The 25,355-nt window shown below is 40.0% G+C and overlaps 1 protein-coding gene across 1 annotated transcript in view; it reads left to right on the top strand.

The window, feature by feature from the left end:
* LOC124803212 (DNA-dependent protein kinase catalytic subunit-like) overlaps window positions 1-25,355 on the top strand; it is a 561,762-nt gene that overhangs the window by 467,549 nt on the left and 68,858 nt on the right. Inside the window, exons 44-45 of the mRNA XM_047264427.1 lie at window positions 3,324-3,502; window positions 4,718-4,866. Of these exons, the coding sequence (XP_047120383.1) occupies window positions 3,324-3,502; window positions 4,718-4,866 (328 nt within the window). The remainder of the gene's footprint in view (window positions 1-3,323; window positions 3,503-4,717; window positions 4,867-25,355) is intronic.

The following is a 25,355-nucleotide window of genomic DNA, read 5'->3' on the forward strand; positions in this document are numbered from 1 at the left end:
GAATAATAATAATAATAGTCAATGTGATGGTCATAAAACAGTTGCAGTTGCACGTGAGGTTGACTCTTATGTGTAGACTGTTTGAATCAATCGTGGCTGCTCTATTTGATTATCAGATGATGCAACACAGTATGACAATTTGGCAGAAAGTTTGGTATGATTTATCTTTCAGCACTTTGCAGCAGTTTATCTAGTGAAAGACTTTTCCCTGAAAAGTCTGTTTATGAAGTCAAGTGAAATTGCTTATTACCTCTTAACACAGAGAAATGGTGTTCATTCGCCATAATTTACCTCTAGTACAGTATGAATACTTTTTTTCCATATGAATAATAAATTGTGTGTTTATTTGGATGTGTTGAGGATTTGTGTGTTTCTGATATTGTACATGTGAATTAAATAAAGTCACTTTTATGAAATGTTCATAATTTATTAACATATTATCCAGTATGTGGTCAGATAGTAAAATTAGGCTGGGTTCCGGATTGTTACCAGATATCCATTTCATCTTCGCTACAGATCGTTATGCTGCAATATTATGTAAGAAATAAAACATTGCCAAAAGCACCACAGATTATTTTGAAATTGGTCAGATAGTTCAAAACAAAACTTCTACTTTGTCTAAAAAGAATACAGTGTGTAGAATGCACAGTTTGTTATCAGTATTACCAGTTTTGGGTTATGGAAGGCAGATATGAACTTCTAATGAAACACCCGTTTAAATAAATTGGTGTGACATGAAGAAAGTGTAGTCAGAAAATGTAAAGGACTACTTTTAGGGGGGAGGGGGGGAGGCTATGGACGTACAGTGTAGATTATCATGGACAGCGTCTGTGTCTTTGGTGTATTTTGTTGTATGGGCATTAGGCTGTGGTCTAGGCAAATTTCTGTGCTCAACATTTTGGCTCCTAATGTTGAAGATATCATCAGAGGCCGATCTTGTTCAAGTTTGAGTCTTCATACCCTCTAATGTTGTCTCCAGCACAGAGAGACAAAATTCTAGGCACCCAAATTTGCCTGAGACCAGCCCACGCCACCAAATAGCTTGTGCCAAGTGGCTCGCCCTCACATTGTAACAGTGAGCTACTGACATGCTCACAGTCACTAGGGCGGTGGTTGTGGTGGTCAGGCAGGATTTGGAGGGGGAGGGGGGGGGGGGGGGTTCAGGTGGTAAGTGCTGAAACAAGGAAGTTCCACAAAAAGAAAATTGTTGATGAGTCTATTCTTTGACCACTAATGTTAGTTCTATAGAGGTGTGTTGCTGCACTTTATGGTGACGAATTAGTGCCTTTCCAGGGAAATTTACTTTCTCAGCCGGCTACATTGATGGGGAATGTCACCAAAATGAAATTTAAATTTCTTTTAATTTATGAACTGAACATGTTGCAGCTTAAGTACAAAACATGATATTTCTTACGATTGATGCAGTCTTATGGTGAATGTCGTTTTTGGGAAAAGTTTAAATTGGTATCAACAGGTATTTCATGATTGCTACATTCATGTGTTAAACATAAAACAGCTTGATATCAATGGATACTATTTATTTTGCTTTTCACTAAAGCATCAATGTCTGGTACCACTTTCCGAGCACTACTGCAAGGTGCTTTCAGTAAGTATTACAACACTTTATTTTCTCAGCCAATTTTACTTAAAAAAAATGCAGAATTTGCTGTGGAAAATCACGATATGTTTCTGCTTCAGTCCCTATAGTTAGTTACATGAAGTTCCAGTAGGTGGCAGTGCTAAAGCCTCCAAAATGGCACCTATAATGGAGGTGTGTTCGAAGCAGAGAGCTGTCATTGAGTCTCTGTTGGCAGGAAACCAGCACATCACTGATATTCATAGACACTTGCAGAATGTTTGCAGAGACCTGCCAGTGAACAAAAGCAAGGTGAGTCACTGGGTGAAATGTCTGTCATCAGCACAACTTCATCGCACAGACCTATCCGATCTTCTGCATGCTGGTCGGCCGCACATAACTGTGAATCCTGGAGTGTTGGAATGTGCGGATACACTCATTCGATTTGATCGACGGATCACAAACAAACACCTTGCTGCACAACTAGACATCTCTGTTGGTAGTGCTGACACACTCGTCCACTCCATGGGAAGCAGTACGTAGATGATACAGAGTTTATTGATGTCAACCAGTGGGATGGTACCATGCAGGCATACAGGTACTCACAGTAAAGTGGAGTAAGACCATCACATTGAACAGAGATTATGTTGAAAAATAGGATTTTGTAGCCTGAAGAGTTGGGAATAGTGTAGTGCATTGGAATCCTGAAAAAACCAACGTGGTTTTAGGAAAAAAGTGTTGCATTATGATATGAACAACTCTCGTAATTCGAAGGTAAGATTTTAAGTTTAAGTCTGTCTGTCAGCTTATCTAGGTACGTTTCTCATTCTCTTCGTTATGGAAAAGTGTTGTTCCCACAAGTACATAAGTTCAAACATTGACATAATATGTTAAGTCATGTAAATTTATATTGAGGAAAAATTTTATTCTTGTCATCAAGTTTTATTTTATAATGAAACATATCACGCAACTCCCTGTCACAGTAATAGCTCTATTAGCTGTAGCTGGTGCTAGGCATCCCACACAGATGTGTTGTAAATTTATATTGGTGTGTCTGACCTCCTCTTTGAAACTCCCAACCTGGCCATCGTTCTGCTTTTCATCAGTTTAAAATGAGCTACTCGCCACTTAAGCACTGCACTGTATGTATGTGCAATTGCATCAGAAGATATGATAAACCTACCATGTGGTCATTCCTCTGAAGACAGCACACAGTTTGTGTGTTATATAATGACATGTGGCTGCTCCAATTTGCTGCAAATATTCACACCTCAGACTCAAGAGGACACCAGTGCTTTTGCTCATCCCTGCACCTACTGCACTGCCCTACCTTAGACCACAGTGTAATGCAACAAAACAAAATATACCTTGGAGGAATCTGAATATTTTTTGACACCAAACATGTAGATCCCATAGGCTTCGTAAACATATTTTGGTAATAGTAACTCATATATTGGCATATCATATGCAGTAATAGTTCTCACACTTCATACATGAATGGAGTCGGAAGGAACTTTCATATGTGATGCAGCACGTAATATGTTTTTCAGAATCCATAATGGTGATTTTGCTGATGACAAATGTAAATGTAGAAGAAAGAATATTAGATTGTCTGAAAAGTGAATTCAGACTTTTTTCTATATGTACATAATGTGATAATTTAAATATTTTGTTTGTACTGTGTAACATATTATGAGTAAATTATGCTCAATAAAATAGATAATATGTTCTATTTACATTGTTCCAGGCCAGATGAACTGTTGACAGCAATTAAGAAACATGGTTTCAAAGCTGCCACAGAAGCTGTTCATGTAGCTGAACATCAGTTGCGGAAGAATTCCTGTAGCACTGTGGAAGACAGAAGCACGGAGCACAGACTTGCAGATTTACACCTGAAACTTGCACAGTATTGTCGCAGTCACTATGGTAAGTATGATAAAATCACATCACAGTTTAATGGCTTTATTAAATAGCCCAATGAATGTCTCATTATTCTGTTTTTGTCTCCCTGTGACATTCGGATATAGTTACATAAAGTAAAGAAGAGGCAACCACTCACTTAAACCAGACTTGAGTGTGGAGCATAAAAACACCTAATAGGAAACAGTATTCACAATAGCTTTCAAGCTCTTTCTCTTTTTTTCCCCTAGTAAAAGTACACACATTCACACACATAGCCACATAGACCCAAATGCACACTCCTGTGGCCATAGTGAGTCTCGCCATGGTGTACATTTGATTATCTTTGTGGTTGTGTGTGAGAATGTGTGTACTTTCACTAGACAACGAGCAAGAGCATGAAAGCTTCTGGCCAAGTTTACATCTAGCGTATGCCGTCTAAAATCTGTGATGCAGACCACTTGCTGGAAAGAGTGAAACACGGTGGAGGGGGAGGGGTTTAGTGATGATTTGGGCAGCCATATCACTGTATTTCATGGTTACCATGGTTACTCTCCAAGGTCGCACTACCACCACAGATTACGTGACCATTTTGGCTGGTCACGTCCATCTAATGCTATGGCGTTTTTTCCCCAATTGTGATGGTGTTTTGCAAGATGACATCCTCTGTGTTCACATAACTGACATCGTCCATAGATGATTTTTGTGAGGATGAGGATGAATTGTCAGATCTAGGCTGGCCACCAAGTCACCAGATCTCAATATTATTGAGCCTACTTTGGAGTGAAGAGTGTCTGATTAGTGCTCACCTTTCATCATCATTACCTGAACTTGCCATTATTTTGCAGGAAGAATGTAAAAGAATCCCCTGAAAAGCATATAGGGTTTCTATTTATCCATTCCAAGATGACTGCAAGCTGTTTTGAATGCCAACTTGTTTCCTGTATCGTATTAGATGTGCTAATGTGTTGTGTTGTTCTTGGTAATTCCATTTTTTTCCTCTCCATATGTTGTTACCTAAGTGTTCTCCAAAAAGAAATAATGTAAAAAAATGTCAGAATAAAATAGTGATCATTTTAAAATTTTTGTTCCCTGCAAAACATTGTACTATGTAACCTTCTATAGAACACATTATTATTTGTCAGCAGAAAGATTGGTAGTACAAAAATCAAAATTCTGTAAACAGATAAAGAAGTTGCTTGTTATAAGTGATACGTAATACGTGATATTTCCTGTTATCAGGTCCTGACACCCAAAATTATGATATCACCATTGTAACCTCACTACTGAAGGCTATGAAGTATGGCTCAGCTGAAGCTCGCCAGCTATTTCCATGTCTTCTGGAGCTACATCGTTTGCCAACTGAACTGTTAGATGAGTTTAAAACTCAGGTAAGTTTCAACTGTTGATATTTCAGGATCAGACATTTTACTTTCCCATATTCTAACTTGATAATAGCTTTTCTCACAGGTGAATGTTGCCTTACTTGGTTGTAAATAAATTCTTAATTTTGGTGTTGTTGTTTACTATTCTCCATTGGGCAATGTGGGATCCAAAGAAGGATCTCACTCCCATTTAGCAGTTACGGCTCTGGGAGTAATTACAGAAGGGTTTGTAGAGTAAGTGAAGTGAGAAAATGAGCACTGAATATCTTGGATTCATAACTTTAAGAGGATTACAGTGTTACAATGTTGGAAGGAATGGAATAAAGTATGAAGAAAGTCGTGTCAAGCACTACGTAAAGAATGTGGGTTGGATGTGGTGTGGGTTTAAGTGGTGGACTACAATTATTATAACTATTGACATTGTATTTCTGGTTAAGTAATAAAGGGCTGGAAATATCTGATAAGTGAAATATGAAGTATGAAATCTGAAACGGTTACTGCATGTGTTTGGAAACAAATATGTGGTGGGGAAAATGAAGAGGGAATTGAGAAAGAAGACAGGCAAAAGGAGAAGAGGGAGGACAGGAAATCATGATGAAAGATATCCCACTCCTTAACCCCCCTCCACACACACACACACACACACACACACACACACACACACACACACACACACACAGTGTGCTAGTGAAGTACATTATCGGAGCTGTAGTTCTGCAGCTCAGATGGGATGAAGAAAGGCAGGAAAGAAAGCAGGGAGTGGAAGGAAGGGTAGAGGACTGATGGCTAATGGTTCGGAAGGAGGCAGCAGGTGCATGGAATAGAAATGTGACATGGAACATGACACAAGTGAGTTCATGTAGTGCCTGATGGTGGTGTTGTGGAGAAGGTGAATGTGAAGGGGAGGCAGAGTGGAGGAAGAAGAGGCTATGGGGAACACGGCGTGTGTGCAAGATCAGTGAAGTTAAAGTCGTGGTGCAGAGTGGAGATGGGTGTGGGACAAGAAGTTGCCGAGATTCATACCAGGGGCAATAAAGCAGAAAAAAGATGTGTTGCAAGGACAGTTCCCATATTTTTATGTCTTTCTCAGTTACAGAGTGCAATTTATTACTATAAGTAATTTAAGTTTATGATGAATGTCTTCAAGACCCAAGTACAAACCATTATTCAGTCATATCGAGCCAACTTATGTATATCAAACAATGGAAAATCCAGAAGGGAATGTAACAATATTAGAGAAGGAAAGTTGCTACTCGCCATATAGCGGAGATGCTGAGTCACAGTAGGCACAACAAAAAGATTCACACAATTATAAGCTTATACATCAGTATCTCCGTCCATATCAAACGTACTAACCACCACCAATACCTCCACTTCGACAGCTGTCACCCATTCCATATCAAGAAGTCCCTTCCGTACAGCCTAGCCGTCAGTGGTCATTGCATTTGCATTGACAAGCAGTCCCTCTCAAAATATATCCAGGGTCTCACTGAAGCCTTCACTGGCTGTAATTATCATCTCAACCCTGTATAAAAACAAATCTCCCTTGCCTTATCGGAGAGATCTCCCAGCACCTCCCAAAGTCCGACAGTCCGGCCACAGAGGAGCATTCCACTCATAACTCAGTACCATCCGGGACTGGAGCAACTGGATTACATTGTCCACCAGGGTTTCGATTACCTCTCGTCATGCCCTGAAGTGAGAAATGTCCTGCCCACTATCCTTCCCACCCCTCCTACAGTGGTATTCTGCCGTCCACCGAACCTACACAATCTACTCGTCCATCCTTACACAGTCCCTACTCACAAACCCATACCTCATGGCTCATACACCTGTAGTAGAGCTAGATGGAAGACCTGTCCCATACATCCTCCTACCACCACCTACTCCAGTCCAGCCACTAATATCACCTGTCCCATCAAAGGCAGGGCTACCTGTGAAACCAGTCATGTGGTTTACAAGCGAAGCTGCAACCACTGTGCTGCATTCTATGTAGGCATGACAACCAACAAGCTGTCTGTCCACATGAATGGCCACTGACAAACAGTGCCCAAGAAACAAGTGGACCACCCTGTTGCTGACCACGCTGCCAAACATGACATTCCCATCTCAGTGACTTCCCTGCAATGCATCCTACATACCCATGACCCTCCTGGCCTCAACCTTCATTAGTCAATGTCCTCACACATCCATCTCCCTCCCTGTTCCCATTCCAGCGCTACACAGCTGTCATTTCACCATCACACTCAGTCTTTTAATTTCTTTTTATTTCTCTCCTTTCCGCTACTCCCCCCTCCCCCCCCCCCTCCCCACCTTCTCTCCTGCCCTCCGTCTGAACTGCAGCAATTCACTGTCCACCATCCCCACCATACTATCCCTCCCTCTCCCTGTCCTAGCCTCCTCCTTACCCCCACCCAGTTGCCACTCTCTTCATGCACTGGTGCTGCTGCTCGCATTGTGGTTTCAGGTGTCTGAGACTGCAGTTGTGTGTGTGTGTGTGTGTGTGTGTGTGTGTGTGTGTGTGTGTGTGTGTGTGTGTATTGCTGACAAAGGCCTTAATGGCCGAAAGCTATAACTGTGTGAATCTTTTTGTTGTGCCTATTGCAACTCAGCATCTCCGCTGTATGGTGGGTAGCAACGTTCCTTCTCTAATATTGTTACAACTTGTGAATATGTGATACAGTTAGGAACTAATAAGTCAAAAAAGTTTTGTCATTTTGTTTAAAAATGTAAGGTGCACATACAAACTATTTGAACAGACATGTTGGCTCTATTCATTTCCCAACCGCGTAGTGAAGAGAAGGTGATGTTAGAGGAAGAATCCAGGTGGCAGAGATTGTGAAGCAGCTATTGAAATTGAGCATGTTGAGCTCAACAGCATGTTCCTCCATTAGTCGGTCAACATTGCTGTTAGTCACAGTTTGGCAGTAGTCATTCATTCATGTGAACAGCTTGTTAGTGGTCATGCTAACATAAAATGTTGTGCAGAAATTGCAGCAGGGATGGTATGTGACATGGCTGCTTTCACAGGTGGCCTTGCCTCTGACGGGATAGGAGAGATTGATGTGTCAGACAGGTTCGCCTAATGTGAATTTTAAAATTTTCCCATCCAATTGACTGTTCAAACAAAATTTGGGCTTGCAGCCAGTTGTCGTTCAATACTTCGCACGATATTTCAACTGGGCACCTGCCAGTCATCTTCAGGTGAGCCGTCACAGACTGGCAAAAACGTCCTCCGTTCCACAATATATAGCATACTGTAACTATTCTGCGCGTGCGTCAAAAACTTGATAGTTGAACCACACTGCCCGCCGGCAGCACCCTCGCTGGTGGAATAGCGGAACTCAGTCGCCCTCTGCGTTGCTGTTTGCCACGGCCGTCAACGCACTCTGTCGTCTTCGATTTGAGCAAATCATGGAGATGATGGGATTCCATGCAGTGTCCAGCTGGTAGCCGCTGTCACGGTTTAACAGATTCTCCGCCAGTCGTATTTCTATGGATTCTTTAATAATGGAGTCTCAGAAAGACGTTGCTGTGGAAAAAATCATTGTTTCCTCATATTCCATTGAATGTCCAGTAGAAATACAATGTTCAGCAATAGCGGACTTGCCTGGCTGCAAAAGGCGGGTGTAACGTTGATGTTCCGTGCAGCGTTCTTTCACGGTGCGTGTGGTTTGACCTATGTAAGCCATACCACATTGGCACGGTATCTTGTAAATTCTGGCCTTTCGTAGTAACAGATTGCCCTTAACTGATCCCACAAGGTCCGCAATCTTCGATGGTGGGCGGAAAACCACTTTTACCTGAAATTTTCGGAGGATTGTTGCTATTTTAAACGAAGTGTTTCCAACGAAAGGAAGAAAAGCTAAAGATTGTTCCGGCATGTTCTCCTCTTTATTCACTTCCTGCTTCTTAGTTTTAATTGTTAGTGCCCTGTTAATCTGCCGGATGGAATACCCATTTTCGCTGAATACTGTCTTTAGATGGGCGAGTTCTTGAGGTAAGCTATCTAGAGCTGAGACAGTATGAGCTCTATGAACAAGTGTTTTAAGCAAACTCTTGGTTTGCGATGGGTGATGGCAACTCGATGCTTGCAGGTACAGATCAGTATGAGTGGGTTTCCGGTAAACTGAAGGCCCTAGAGAACCATCATTCTTCCTTCGAACCAGGACATCCAAGAAAGGCAAACAACCATCTTTCTCTATTTCCATGGTGAACAGGATGTTGCTATGAATGGAGTTGAGGTGATGTAGAAACTCCATTAATTTATCTTCTCCGTGAGGCCATACTATGAAAGTGTCATCCACATACCGCCAAAAAACTCTTGGCTTCAGGGCAGCTGATTCAAGCGCTCTCTCTTCAAAATCCTCCATAAAAAGGTTGGCCACCAAAGGAGACAGGGGACTACCCATGGCGACACCGTCAGTCTGTTCAAAATATTCTTGATTAAACATAAAATAAGTTGAGGAAACAACGTGCCTGAACAAAGCAGTGATATCAACAGGAAACATGTTACCAATCAGTGTCAAAGAATCTGCAAGAGGAACTTTTGTAAAAAGTGAGACCACATCAAAACTTACTAGAAGGTCTACACTGCTAAGATGAAGAGCCCCCAGTCGATTGATAAAATCAGCTGAGTTTCGTATGTGATGTGAGCACTTGCCTACGAAAGGTCTCAGTAAGGAAGCGAGATGTTTAGCTAAATCATATGTAGGAGCTCCAATGTTGCTCACTATTGGACGCAGAGGAAGACCCTCTTTATGAATCTTTGGAAGGCCATACAGTCTTGGAGGTACACAACCATGTGGTCTTAACCTCTTGGTGGTCTCTTGCGCTAAGGAGGAGGAATTTAATAGTGCTGAAGTATTTCGTTGCACACGTCCTGTAGGATCGTAATCAATCCTCCTAAAGGTAGAGTTACTTAGCAGACCATACATCTTATCTTTACTCCATTCGTAGCAACATCCTGTTCACCATGGAAATAGAGAAAGATGGTTGTTTGCCTTTCTTGGATGTCTTGGTTCGAAGGAAGAATGATGGTTCTCTAGGGCCTTCAGTTTACCGGAAACCGACTCATACTGATTTGTACCTGCAAGCATTGAGTTGCCATCACCCATCGCAAACCATGAGTTTGCTTAAAACACTTGTTCATAGAGCTCATACTGTCTCAGCTCTAGATAGCTTACCTCAAGAACTCGCCCATCTAAAGACAGTATTCAGCGAAAATGGGTATTCCATCCGGCAGATTAACAGGGCACTAACAATTAAAACTAATAAGCAGGAAGTGAATAAAGAGGAGAACATGCCGGAACAATCTTTAGCTTTTCTTCCTTTTGTTGGAAACACTTCGTTTAAAATAGCAAGAATCCTCCGAAAATTTCAGGTAAAAGTGGTTTTCCGCCCACCATCGAAGATTGCGGACCTTGTGGGATCAGTTAAGGGCAATCTGTTACTACGAAAGGCCAGAATTTACAAGATACCGTGCCAATGTGGTATGGCTTACATAGGTCAAACCACACGCACCATGAAAGAACGCTGCACGGAACATCAACGTTACACCCGCCTTTTGCAGCCAGGCAAGTCCGCTATTGCTGAACATTGTATTTCTACTGGACATTCAATGGAATATGAGGAAACAATGATTTTTTCCACAGCAACGTCTTTCTGAGACTCCATTATTAAAGAATCCATAGAAATGCGACTGGCGGAGAATCTGTTAAACCGTGACAGTGGCTACCAGCTGGACACTGCATGGAATCCCATCATCTCCATGATTTGCTCAGATCGAAGACGACGGAGTGCGTTGACAGCCGTGGCAAACAGCAACGCAGAGGGCGACTGAGTTCCGCTATTCCACCAGCAAGGGTGCTGCCGGCGGACAGTGTGGTTCATCTATCAAGTTTTCGATGCATGCGCAGAATAGTTACAGTATGCTATATATTGCGGAACGGAGGACGTTTTCGCCAGTCTGTGACGGCTCACCTGAAGATGACTGGCAGGTGCCCAGTTGAAATATCGTGCGAAGTATTGAACGACGACTGACTGCAAGCCCGAAATTTGTCTGAACAGGTTCGCGTAAGTCTTCCAGAGGAATATGACCCCTGTGTCAATGGGTTTAGAGTTGGTGTAGCATGCACAATGCCTCTTATGTAACAACTGCCGATGGAATTTGTTGAGTATCTCCATAACACTCTTGTGCCAGCTAAATGCTCCCGTGTCAAAACACGTCGCTCTTTGTTGGATCATCTCTCTCTCTCTCTCTCTCTCTCTCTCTCTCTCTCTCTCTCTCTCTCTCTCTCTTGTCCTACCTGGTAGGGATACTAGGTATATGAACGATACTCAAGAATTGGACGAACAAGCACCTTATAAGCCACCTCTTTCATGGATGAATTACATTTCCTTATGATTCTTCCTATGAATCTGAGTCTGGCATCTGCTTTTCCCATTATTTGTTTTATGTGGCCATTCCACTTGAGGGCACTCTGGATACATCTTCATAGATATTTTATGGTGGATACTTTTTCCAGCTGCTTGTTACCAATAGTGTAGCTGTCCACTAGTGAATTTCTTTTCCTTTGTATGCACAATATGTTCCCTTTGTTGACATTCAGGGTAAACTACCACTACCTACACCATTCATCAAGTGTCTGGAAGTAATTCTAGATATCATTACTATCTTCTGGCATCACTATTTTGTTATAGACAACCGAATCACCTGCAAATGGCCTTAAATAGCATCCAACGCTTTCTACTAGACCATTTATGCATGTTGTAAATGATAACATTCCTATCACACCTCTCACTCTGGAAATTATCCTTACATCTGTCAGTTTTGTTCTGTCAAGAGCGATGTTTGAATTCTGTCCACAGGGAAGTCTTGGATCCAGTTGCAAATATGCCCTGATTGCCCTGATACTCAATAAGCTTTCTCCTTCTTCTCCTTCTTCTTCTTCTTCTTTTTCTTCTTCCCCCCCCCCCACCCCCCCCCCCCCCCCCACACACACACACACACACACACACACACACACACACACACACACACACACACACTCGCCCACACACACACCAAACAGCAGAGCAGGAGAGTATCAAATGCCTTCCTGAAGTCAGGGAACATGGCATCAACCTGAACACCATTATCCACGGTGCTGCCCATCTCATGGAGGAATAGAGTGAGCTGAGTTTTGCAGGAACTCTGTTTGCAGAATACATGATCATGTTATGCAGTCATAGAACATCAACTGCACACCTGCCACTGCATCATTGCGAAACTGTATCAAGAAAGCATTGACTCGCACACCAAAGGAAAGAGCAAGCAGCACCACATCCCCGGGAAGACAGAGTTCAGCACCCCCTGTCAATGCTCGCTTAACCAGCTGCCCATCGCTGGTTGGTCCCAGTTCGGTCACAGACTTCAAGACCAGCAGTGCTGAGTAATAGGAAGACAATACTTAGCCTGCGTTCTGTGAGTAGTAATACAGAACAATGTAATTGTATGTAGATAGCACAGGAAGCCACTTGATAAAAAGAAGTTAAGTTATGTTTCTTTTTCTTTTAGAAAGAAAATGTCCTATTAATTAGAAAGTTTAATGCATAGATCATTCTGGGTTCCTGCAACTGGGTTCCTTGTTTGTGTCAGCACTGATTCCCACAGTAGCCGACACAACTGATTTTTATGGAGTAGATTTTCATTCTCCAAAAACTTCATAATTCTGGAGCTTAAAATAATTTCTGTAATTCTACAAAAGACTGATGTCAATGATCTAGGTCTGTAATTCTGTGCATCTGTCCTATGGCCTTTCTTAAAAATCGGTATGACCTGAGCTTTCTTCCAGTTGCTAGGTACCCTTCATTGCTCAAGCAACCTATGATAAATTACAGCTAGAAGGAGAGCAAGCTATTTTGGATAATCTTTGTAGAATCGTGTAGGTATCTCATCTGGTCCTGACACCTTTCCCCTACTAAGTGATTGCAGTTGTTTTTCTATTCCGTGATTGGTTATCTCAATATCTGCTGTTTTGACATTTGAACAATGATTGAAAGCAAAGACCATGTTATGATCTTCTGCAGTGAAATAATTTTCGAAGACTGAATTCAGTATTTCTGCCTTCTCTCTGTTATCCTCCGTTTCGGTGCCAGTATAGTCACTAAGTGAATGAATAGTTGATATTGACCCACAAAAGCTCTTAGGGCTTTTAATCGGGTTGGTTGACAAAGTTTTACTTTCATAGTCATTGAACACTTCTCTCCTTCCACTCATTTTCACTTCATTCAGCTTTTGTTTGTCACCTATTTTTTACTTCTTTTGAATCTGAGATGAAGTTCTCTTTGTTTATGTAGCAGTTTTCTAACACAGCTATTAAGCCATTATGTGTCTTTCAGAATGAGATTTTCTCTCTGCAGCAGTGTGTGCGCTGATATGAAACTTCGTGGCAGATTAAAACTGTGTGCTGGACCGAGACTCGAACTCGGGACCTTTGTCTTTTGCGGGCAAGTGCTCTACCAACTGACCTACCCAGACATGACTCACGACCTGTCCTCACGGCTTCAATTCTGCCAGTACCTTGTCTCTTACCTTCCAAACTTCATAGAAGCTCTTCTGCAAACCTACCACACCTAGAGCACTTGCCCGCGAAAGGCAAAGGTCCTTAGTTCGAGTCTCGGTCCAGCACACAGTTTTAATCTGCCAGGAAGTTTCATGTGACGTGTCTTTTCCATCCCGTAAGACATTACTTGGGACATACTTTCCTAGGACACAATGCACAATACCTTTGAATTTTTTCCATTTATTCTCCATATCTTCATCCTCATCAGTGACTATTTGATGCTGACTGCTCAGATACTCTGAAATCTGTATCCTGTGACTCTTGCTAAGCAAAAATATCTTCCTACCTTTCTTAACATTCTTTGTAACACACTTTGTCATAGGCAGTGTCACAGCTTTATGAACACTTGTACCTTCCTCTGTGTTAACTGATTCGATAAGTTCAGGTCTGGTTGTTGCCAGGCGGTCTAAGACATTACCCTCATGAGTTAGTTTTTATTTATTTATTTATTTATTTACACATCTGTCTCCGTAGGACCAAATTGAAGAGCAAATCTCCAAGGTCATGGAATATGTCAGTACATGAAATTAAAATATAAAAGTAATAACAGGTAAAATAAAATGTTTGTGAAGCCAAAAAAAATCAAGCCATAAGTTTAAGTAAATGCAATCAACAATAAAACATAAGAATTAGCTAAATTTTTCGAGGAACTCCTCAACAGAATCGGAGTAGTGACCCAGTTTGAAAGCACATGGATCACTGCTAAGATTTTTGAATTCTTGTGGTAGCTTATTGAAAACAGATGCAGCAGTATACTGCACACCCTTCTGCAAAAGAGTCAAGGAAGTACAATCCAAATGCAGGTTGGATTTCTGCCTAGTATTAACTGTGTGAAAGCTGCTGATTCTTGGGAATAAGCTGATACTCTTAACAAGAAATGACAGTAAAGAATATATATATATTGAGAGGCCGGTATCAGAATATCCAGATTAATGGGCAGGGATCGACAAGAGGTTCAAGAACTTGCAACACTTATAGCTCGAACTGCCCATTTTTGAGCCAAAAATATCCTTTGAGAAAGAGAAGAGTTAACCCATATGTCATAAGTGAATGAAAATAAGTGAAGTAGACTACTTTTCATGTTGAACTGTCACTTTTTCAGACACTGTTCAAATAGTAAAAATGACAGGATTAAGTCTTTGAACAAGATCCTCAATGTGGGATTTCCAGGACAATTTACTATCTATCTGAACACCTAGAAATTTGAACTGTTCAGTTTCACTAATCATATTCTGTGAAATTAAAATGCCAGGTTTTGTTGAATTGTATGTTAGAAACTTTAAAAATTGAGTCTTACTGTGATTTAGTGTTAGTTTATTTTCTACAAGCCATGAACTTGTGTCATGAACTGCACTAGTGTCATCATCAAACAGAAATATTTTTGAAGCACCTGTAATACTAGAGGGCATATCATTTATATAAATAAGAAACAGGAATGGTCCCAGCACTGATGCCTGAGGCACCTCCCATTTGACCATACTTCACTGAGACCCCTCATCATAGCCTTTCTCAATGAATGATCCAATTTCTGGAGCAATATTTCGTGATCAGCACAATCAAACACCTTAGTTAAATCAAAAAAACTATGCCTAGCATTCGAAACCTTTTGTTTAATCCATCCTGTACCTCACAGAGAAAAGAGGGTATAGGATTTTCAGTCGTTAAACCACTTCTAAAGGTGAACTGTACATTTCATAGCTAATTATGTGATATAAAATATCAATTATCATTACCTACACAGCCTTTTAAATAACTGTAGCAAACACTGATTGTATAGAAATAAGTCTAAAATTGTCTACAACAACCATTCAGGAAACTGACCATTCTTAAATAAAAAATTACAAATATGGCTAAGTACAGAGCTGACATGTGCAGCACAGTACTTTACCATTCTGCTAGGTACTCCATCATATCACAGAGTCCTTAGTCTTTGGTGATTTAGTTATTGACTCAGTCTCCTCAGTTGTGAGTATCACAAAGGGGTATATCACACATCAGTCTTGGAAAGGCATTTTCCAAGAGAGTTATATGATTCCCTGTAGAAACTAAGTTTTTGTTTAATTCACCAGCAATAATCAGAAATTGATTGTTAAGTACTGTACATATATCTAACCCATCAGTAACAGAAATATTTTTACTATGAACTGACTTCATATCGTCGACCTTCTGCTGCTGACCAGACACTTCCTTCAAATATGGTAATCAGGTGCTTTTATGGACCGCCTGGGTCAGAAGCTATAGTGGGACAGTGGTTCAGACACTTCCTACAATATGGTTTTAATTCTATCCTGTGAATTATTGTAGATGTTCTATTTGCATACCACATATGCTTTGCCTTCCTAATAACATTTGTAAATATGTGGCAATACTGTTCGTAATGGGCTATTGTAGCTCAGTTGTGCCTACTAGTAAAATTTTTATATAATTTCCACTTTGTTCTATATGATATCCTTATCCCACTAATCAGCACCAGGCTGCCATTTACTGCTTGGTTCTCTATCTGCTCAAAGTAATTTTCGGACAAGACATCCAGAACAATGTCACACAAAACTCTCTCTCTGGCACCGGTTTTAATAGCATAAAACTCCCAATCTATATGTGACAAGTTGAAGTCACCTCCCAGTATCACAACAACATGATCAGGAACATTATAAGTGATCTGTCTGAAGCACTGTCCCACTATAGCTCCTGACCCAGGTGGTCCATAAAAGCATCTGATTACCATATTTGACCAATCTTTGATACTTAATAAATAGTGGTAAAGAATATGGTTCAGTTTCTCCTGTCCAGGAAGGTATTGTGTGATGGGGGATGCTCATTTGCAGTTTGTTCTTGGAAGTGGTGGGAGCTTGATGATGTGTGAGAAGATAACACAGGAAAATCAGTTTTGCGAATCTTAACCAGATAACATTTTTGGAGTTTTGAGTGACTAGGACTATTCCCTCTAGCTGGCTCATAAGTAGTTTGACACAGGAAGATGCTGTGTGCTACCCATGGTTGTGCTGTGGATTTGTTTGTGTACTTTCCTTTCATAGAGGAAGTAGCTATAAGCGAAGAAGTAGTCAGTCAAATGTATAAGAAATGAGGTTGTAAGGATCCTGTCCCAGGACCATAACTTCACTCGTCCTATACCCATACTCTCTTCCCCACAGTCTCTTCTTCTGCTTCTGTCTCCTCCTCCCAGTCCACAATCATCATCATTCCCTGCAAAAACTCACTGATATCAGTGCCCAGGATGCATTCGCAACCTGTGCACCAGCTGCCTCCCTCCCAGCCATCAGTCATTTTTCCCAAACTCACACTCTCAACCCCAGTCTGCTTTGTTTGCCCATTCCTCCTGACACAAACGCTCATACCAGCCAACTAGCATACTGCAGCCTGGGGATTGAGTCAGCACAGTTTAGCCATACAGAGGTGCGCGCGCGCGTGTGTGTGTGTGTGTGTGTGTGTGTTGTGTGTGGCACTGTGGCTACCACAGCCATGGCAAAACACATCAAGTTAGTTAGGACTAACCATTGTTAGTAAGGACTACCATCAGTTGTCCAGCAAAAATTTTCATTGTCATCATTCCATTCTACAGCTAATGGTACTCCTTATTTGCAATTGCGAATTCATTTGATGTGCTCTACTATTCAGTGAACTGTTACCTTTATTGGGCAGTAAGTTGGTGTATGTGCTGAAAAAATGACAAAAATATTTGCTCAGTTCCCTGCTTGTTATATCCTACATGGAGCTCTATGGAAATTAGTAGAAGTATTGCGTTTTCAGCAAACCACTTTAGAAGTAGAGCTACACAACAATTTTCTGTCATGTTTGACAGAAACAGTCACCTGTTTTTGGATGTAACAGCACATTGAGATACTTTTCATATTCAGCTGACTTTGTTCTAAGTTACTTAAAACATTTTTTCATGGAGATCAGTCTCTGCCATTTACATGCTTGTAAAGCATGTTACTCTAAATCTACATAAAGATTCTTTGAAGAATATCATTGTTTATTTCTTTATACATCCATATGCAATATGCATCTTATGATTGTTTTCTGAATTTGTGCAATGAGTACATATACACAAATAAGCACCGTTCAAATATACACAAATACCTACATATTTTTTCATCTCTTGTGTTACATGTATTTACAACTCATATCTCTATTCTTCTGGAAACAGTATTGATGTATTGTACTGTAATCATGTAGGACCCATATAGTGATCATTCAGAATGCAATTATGCATCAGTGTCACTCATCACACAGCACTATCACTTGAGATTGTTTTATCATATGTCACAGGGGAAGTAACTTAGAAATTTTATGGGTTATGTTTAATTTAATGCTGATGTTTCATAAATTCATCTTTGCTATATTCGCTGCTAACTGTCAGCATACTTTTTAATTCTTTTTAGACTTGCTTATGTCTGAAATATGCTGGAGTCTTTGAGGCAAAGTATTGAATAAAAGTTTTGGTAGATACATCATATATTTTTATATCGAGCTGTCCTGTGCATTTCCCTCTAAAATTCTGCTTCTTTTTTTTTGCGTTCATAAATGTAAAAGGCTGGAAAGGTAAGATTTTGAGTTCTTTGAAAATTCTGTACTTGATTCCCTTTGTCAAATGCCTTTTATAATTCTTACAACTCTCATCTGAAGTTTACACATTTGTTGTGCCATGCCCCACTTAGAACCCCATACCTAAGAAAACTAGGCACAAACAAATGAAATCCACACAGTAGTGTTTCTATATAAAACATTTGCTTTTTTAAAATATTTCTGAATGATTTTCTGGTATGAAATGTCTGTCTATCCATTCTCCCAAGAATTTTGTTTGACAGGGCGTCCTAAAGCTTACAGTTGTGGTCATAATAATGCAATAAGAAGCTTTCACATGTTATCCTCTAGTTACGTCAAATAAACAGTATATAAACTACATAATTGTTGACTACTCTAATCATGGACTCCCATACAACAAAAACTTTAAAAATATGAATACCTGCACTTATCATGTCTCTCATGATACAGAACTAATTGGAACAGAAGTTAATAGTACTCTAGGCAAAATATGTTCAGGAATGTAATGATCATGTTGTGCCAAAAACATAACTATTAATAAACAGTTTTAAGTAATGCAAATTAAGTAAATACACAGACCTTCCATGAAAAAAATTAAAACTTTTTTACGATTTTAAAGAAGAACTAGTTAGTAAATATGACTGTGCTAATTATCTCTTAATATGGCATCTCATGTTGTCATAATTTGTTAATCATAATCTGGTAAAGAGAGAAAAATAAATGGTTCGGAATCTTAAAGTGAGAAGGTGCTGTAAAATAAAGTCTCTTCTTTTTCATGTTAGATATAATTCAAGGATTACTACAAGACTGATCTATTTTTAGTATCAGACATCAGGTGTAAAATTGCAATCACATAAAGTGAAGTTAAATTAATTCCAAATGGAGACATTTTGAACATCCTAAGAAAATGGAGAGATTGATGTACCCAAGTTAAATAGCTATTTAATTGGTTTTCCACTAGAATGGGAATATAATTGCAGTTATCAAGAAATGAAAACTTGTTCAAAGGAAAAAGAGTAAGACTAAAGAATTTTCACATCAAATATTTAATGTACGAGGGCTATCCACAAAGTACATTACGTTTTGCAATTAAAAATAAATAAAGTATTGAAATTTTTTTTAATTATATACAGATGAAAGCCACACTTAAATACTACTTTCCTACATAGTTGCCATTTAAATTAAGGCACTTATCGTAGCGATGGACGAACTTGGAAATTCCTTCGTCGTAAAATTCGGCCACCTGTGCCTTCAACCACGTGGCGACTGTCTTTTGGGACAGAAAAGGTGTGATTTTTGCGGATTTCCTGGAAAGAGGCACTACAATAAACTCTCAAAGGTATTGCCAAACTCTGCACAACCTCAGAAGAGCAATACAAAACAAGCGTAGGGGAAAGTTGGGCTCAAAGATCTTGCTGATTCACGACAACGCCCGGGCCCACACGGCAAATGCCACTCGTGAAGTTCCCGAATCTTTTAAGTGGGAGTTGTTTCCTCATCCGCCATACAGTCTCGACCTGGCACCGAGCGACATCCACTTACTCCCAGCAATGAAGAAGTGGTTGGCTATGCAGCGTTTTGATGACAACGCACTGCTTCATGAACAGGTAACCACGTGGTTGAAGGCGCAGGCGGCCGAATTTTACAATGAAGGGATTTCCAAGCTCGTCCATCGCTACGATAAGTGCCTTAATTTAAATGGCAACTATGTAAAAAAGTAGTATTTAAGTGTGGCTTTCATCTGTATATAATTTTAAAAAATGTCCAATACTTTATTTATTTTTAATTCCAAAACGTAATGTACTTTGTGGATAGCCCTCGTATATATATGCATAAAGTAAGGGAATATCAGATAAAGATTGTAAATTTAAAGAGATGGAACAATAGGTATAAAATACCTATAAGATACTTGGGTTAAAAACACGTAGCTAAAGAGATTGAAAAGAAAAAAAAAAAAACAGGGATAGAAAAAGAGAACCAAAATAAATGAGGGGCAGGAGGAAGAATAATAAGAACAAAATGGCCTTCAGAGCAACAAACTTATACTCTTGTCAAATATGAGGCTGCAATTATGAATCAGTTTCAGAGACTGCACATACGTGAGACACTAACTAGATGTTTAAACAATGTGATAGTGGTTTGGGAGGCAAGTGTTTCAGATACTTGAGATGTATAGAAAAAAAAAGAATTGTTTAAAATGCATAGCACACTGACAAAAATTGAATAGGATTGGCAATAAGAAGGAATGGATGTTAGTGTGAAGCATATTGAGACATGTAATGTTTTTCTCATTGATTTAAGAAAATAAAAACCATTATTTTCAACGCAAGCAAGCAGACATTGTCACTAGCACATTCAGGACTGGGATTCAGATACCCATACATTCATCCAGATTTAGGTTTATTCCCCATCCTTGTTGCCCCGAGCTTTGTGCTCTGCCACTAATGTTATCTTTGATGGGACTCTAGATCATAATATTGTATTGTTCTTCAGTACAGCCCACATAGTTACATATATTCAGAATATATTTCACATACTTTTGAAGGCACTGCAGTGGATCAACAAATGAATAGTTATTCATAATGCTTGTAATTAATTTTATAAACTTGAAATAAATGAGAAAGAGATGTGTGTTCTCTTGTAGCAGACAATATACGTTGATTAAAATGCCAATTAATAGCCGCATATGCCATAGTTTATAGATAAATATATCCATGGTTAATGAATGACCAAGGCCATGGAAAGCTGAAATGATAGCAGTTCTTTCATTGTCACAGAAGTAATTTTGTAAGTTCAAAGACAAAACTGGTTACTTTAGTCATTGTGCATTTGAATCTCAGTACATAACTTATCAATGAAAATAATCAATTTTTGAAAATAAAATATAATTGGATACATAAAAAAATTTACTCGCCAAGCAACAGTGGCAGAAAACGCATAAAAGTTATGTAAATGTGTAAGTGTTCAGAGCCAGTGGCTCCTTTTTCTGCGCAGAAGGCTTGAATGGGAAGAAAGAGTGATGAGGGAAAAGGACTGGCAAGTTCTAGGAAATAACGAGAGTTGTGCAAAAGTACCCCAGAACCATGGGTCAGGGGCCTGCTAAATTCTGAAACCTGGAATATCTTCACTGTGATTTTATATGTAATTTCTTTATAAACTCAATGTATGTGTCTGGAAAAGCAAGGAAATCATTCAGGGAATGATGAATCATTAGTGTGAGCTTAACTGAAAGTGGTGGGTTTTGTTTGATTTTATTGGTTATGTTGTTGTTGTTGTTGTTGTTGTTGTTGTTGTTGTTGTGGTCTTCAGTCCTGAGACTGGGTTGATGCAGCTCTCCGTGCTACTCTACCTGCGCTAGCTTCTTCATCTCCCAGTACTTACTGCAACCTACATCCTTCTGAATCTGCTTAGTGTATTCATCTCTTGGTCTCCCTCTACGATTTTTACCCTCCACACTGCCCTCCAATACTAAATTGGTGATCCCTTGATGTCTCAGAACATGTTATACAAACCGATCCCTTCTTCTTGTCAAGTTGTGCCACAAACTTCTCTTCTCCCCAATCCTATTCAATACTTCCTCATTAGTTATGTGATCTACCCATCTAATCTTCAGCATTCTTCTGTAGCACCACATTTCAAAAGCTTCTATTCTCTTCTTGTCCAAACTATTTATCGTCCATGTTTCACTTCCATACATGGCTACACTCCATACAAATACTTTCAGAAACGACTTCCTGGCACTTAAATCTATACTCGATGTTAACAAATTTCTCTTTTTCAGAAACGCTTTCCTTGCCATTGCCAGTCTACATTTTATATCCTCTCTACTTCAACCATCATCAGTTATTTTGCTCCCCAAATAGCACAACTCCTTTACTACTGTAAGTGTCTCATTTCCTAATCTAATTCCCTCAGCATCACCCGAGTTAACTCGACTACATTCCATTATCCTCGTTTTGCTTTTGTTGATGTTCATCTTATATCCTCCTTCCAAGACATTGTCCATTCCGTTCAACTGCTCTTCCAGGTCCTTTGCTGTCTCTGACAGCATTACAATTCTTACAATTTCTTCTCCATGGATTTTAATTCCTACTCAGAATTTTTCTTTTGTTTCCTTTACTGCTTGCTCATTATACAGATTGAATAACATCGGGGAGAGGCTACAACCCTGTCTCACTCCCTTCCCAACCACTGCTTCCCTTTTGTGCCCCTCGACTCTTATAACTGCCATCTGGTTACTATACAAATTGTAAATAGCCTTTTGCTCCCTGTATTTTACCCCTGCCAACTTTAGAATTTGAAACAGAGTATTCCAGTCAACATTGTCAAAAGCTTTCTCTAAGTTTACAAATGCTAGGAACGTAGGTTTGCCTTTCCTTAACCTAGCTTCTAAGAGAAGTCTAGCCTTTTGCTCCCTGTATTTTACCCCTGCCAACTTTAGAATTTGAAACAGAGTATTCCAGACAACATTGTCAAAAGCTTTCTCTAAGTTTACAAATGCTAGGAACGTAGGTTTGCCTTTCCTTAACCTAGCTTCTAAGAGAAGTCGTAGGGTCAGTATTGCCTCACGTGTTCCAATATTTCTACGGAATCCAAACTGATCTTCCCCAAAGTCGGCTTCTAGCAGTTTTTCCATTCGTCTGTAAAGAATTCATGTTAGTATTTTGCAGCTGTGACATATTAAACTGATAGTTCGGTAATTTTCACATCTGTCAACACCTGCTTTCTTTGGGATTGGAATTATTATATTCTTCTTGAAGTCTGAGGGTATTTCACCTGTCTCATACATCTCGCTCACCAGGTGGTAGAGTTTTGTCAGGACTGTCTCTCCCAAGGCTGTCAGTAGTTCTAATGGAATGTTGTCTACTCTTGGAGCCTTGTTTCGACTCAGATCTTTCAGTGCTCTGTCAAACTCTTCACGCAGTATCATATCTCCCATTTCATCTTCATCTACATCCTCTTCCATTTCCATAATATTGTCCTCAAGTACATCGCCCTTGTATAAACCCTCTATATACTCCTTCCACCTTTCTGCTTTCCCTTTTTTGCTACCGAGCGAGGTGGCGCAGTGGTTAGCACACTGGACTCGCATTCGGGAGGACGAAGGTTCAATTCCGTCTCCAGCCATCCTGATTTAGGTTTTCCGTGATTTCCCTAAATCGCTTCAGGCAAATGCCGGGATGGTTCCTTTGAAAGGGCACGGCCGATTTCCTTCCCCTTCCTTCCCTCACCCGAGCTTGCGCTCCGTCTCTAATGACCTCGTTGTTGACGGGACGTTAAACACTATCCTCCTCCTCCTCCTTCTTTGCTTAGAATTGGGTTTCCATCTGAGCTTTTGATATTCATACAAGTGGTTCTCTTTTCTCCAAAGGCCTCATTAATTTTCCTGTAGGCAGTATCTATCTTACACCTAGTGAGACAAGCCTCTACATCCTTACATTTGTCCTCTAGCCATCCCTGCTTAGCCATTTTGCACTTCCTGTCGATCTCATTTTGGAGACGTTTGTATTCCTTTTTGCCTGCTTCATTTACTGCATTTTTGTATTTTCTCCTTTCATCAATTAAATTTAATATTTCTTCTGTTACCCAAGGATTTCTACTAGCCCTCTATTTTTTACCTGCTTGATCCTCTGTTGCCTTCACAATTTCATCCCTCAAAGCTACCCATTCTTGTACTGTATTTCTTTCCCCCATTCCTGTCAATTGTTCCCTTATGCTCTCGCTGAAACTCTGTACAACCTCTGGTTCTTTCAGTTTATCCAGGTCCCATCTCCTTAAATTCCCACCTTTTTGCAGTTTCTTCAGTTTTAATCTACAGTTCGTAACCAATAGATTGTGGTCAGGGTCCACATCTGCCCCTGGAAATGTCTTACAATTTAAAACCTGGTTCCTAAATCTCTGTCTTACCATTATGTAATCTATCTGATACCTTTTAGTATCTCCAGGGTTCTTCCATGTATACAACCTTCTTTTATTATTCTTGAACCAAGTGTTAGCTATGATTAAGTTATGCTCTGTGCAAAATTCTACCATGCGACTTCCTCTTTCATTTCTTAGCCCCAATCCATATTCACCTACTATGTTTCCTTCTCTCCCTTTTCCTATTATCGAATTCTAGTGACTCATGACTATTAAATTTTTGTCTCCTTTCACTACCTGAATAATTTCGTTTATCTCATCATACATTTCATCAAATTCTTCATCATCTGCAGAGCTAGTTGGCATATAAACTCATACTACTGTAGTAGGCATGGGTTTCGTGTCTATCTTGGCCACAATAATGCATTCACTATGCTGTTTGTAGTAGCTTACCTGCATCCCTATTTTTTTATTCATTATTAAACCTACTCCTGCATTACCCCTATTTGATTTTGTATTTATAACCCTGTATTCACCTGACCAGAAGTCTTGTTCCTCCTGCCACTGAGCTTCACTAAGTCCCACTATATCTAACTTTAACCTATCCATTTCCCTTTTTAAATTTTCTAACCTACCTGCCCTATTAAGGGATCTGACATTCCACGCTCCGATCCGTAGAACGCCAGTTTTCTTTCTCCTGATAACTACGTCCTCCTGAGTAGTCCCTGCCCCGAGATCCGAATGGGGGACTATTTTACCTCCGGAATATTTTACCCAAGAGGATGCCATCATCATTTAATCATACAGTAAAGCTGCATGCCCTCGGGAGAAATTACGGCTGTAGTTTCCTCTTGCTTTCATCTGTTCCCAGTACTAGCACAGCAAGGCAGTTTTGGTTAGTGTTACAAGGCTAGGTCAGTCAATCATCCAGACTGTTGCCCCTGCAACTACTGAAAAGGCTGCTGCCCCTCTTCAGGAACCACACGTTTGTCTGGCCTATCAACAGGTACCCCTCCATTGTTGTTGCACCTATGGTACGGCCATCTGTATCGCTGAGGCACGCAAGCCTCCCCACCAACGGCAAGGTCCATGGTTCATGGGGGGTTATTGATGATGTGAATATAATAAATATAGTGATGACCACTCACCAGGTAATTGCATCAAGGCTCCGTTGTCTTCAGAGCTAAAGTGGCAGTGGTGGGCAAGAATTCACCATCATTAAGATTCTAATATCAGGCACAGCCCATTAATCATATTTTTCTGTGTCAAATAAATAAAGCAGCAGAAATTAGTGCACAATTGTGAATACTATGTTACACCACTGAAAGAACTTGGGATCTATAACAAAACCTGGAGAGTTGTTAAGCTTAAACTGCTTTCGAATTTAGTGTTTATTCTTATTTTGCTTTGTGTTACACTAGCATACTGATAATGCTCTCAACATTTTCCCCTAGCATTTTATTC

The sequence above is a fragment of the Schistocerca piceifrons genome, chromosome 1 (genome assembly GCF_021461385.2).
Source record: "Schistocerca piceifrons isolate TAMUIC-IGC-003096 chromosome 1, iqSchPice1.1, whole genome shotgun sequence".
Taxonomy (NCBI): domain Eukaryota; kingdom Metazoa; phylum Arthropoda; class Insecta; order Orthoptera; family Acrididae; genus Schistocerca; species Schistocerca piceifrons.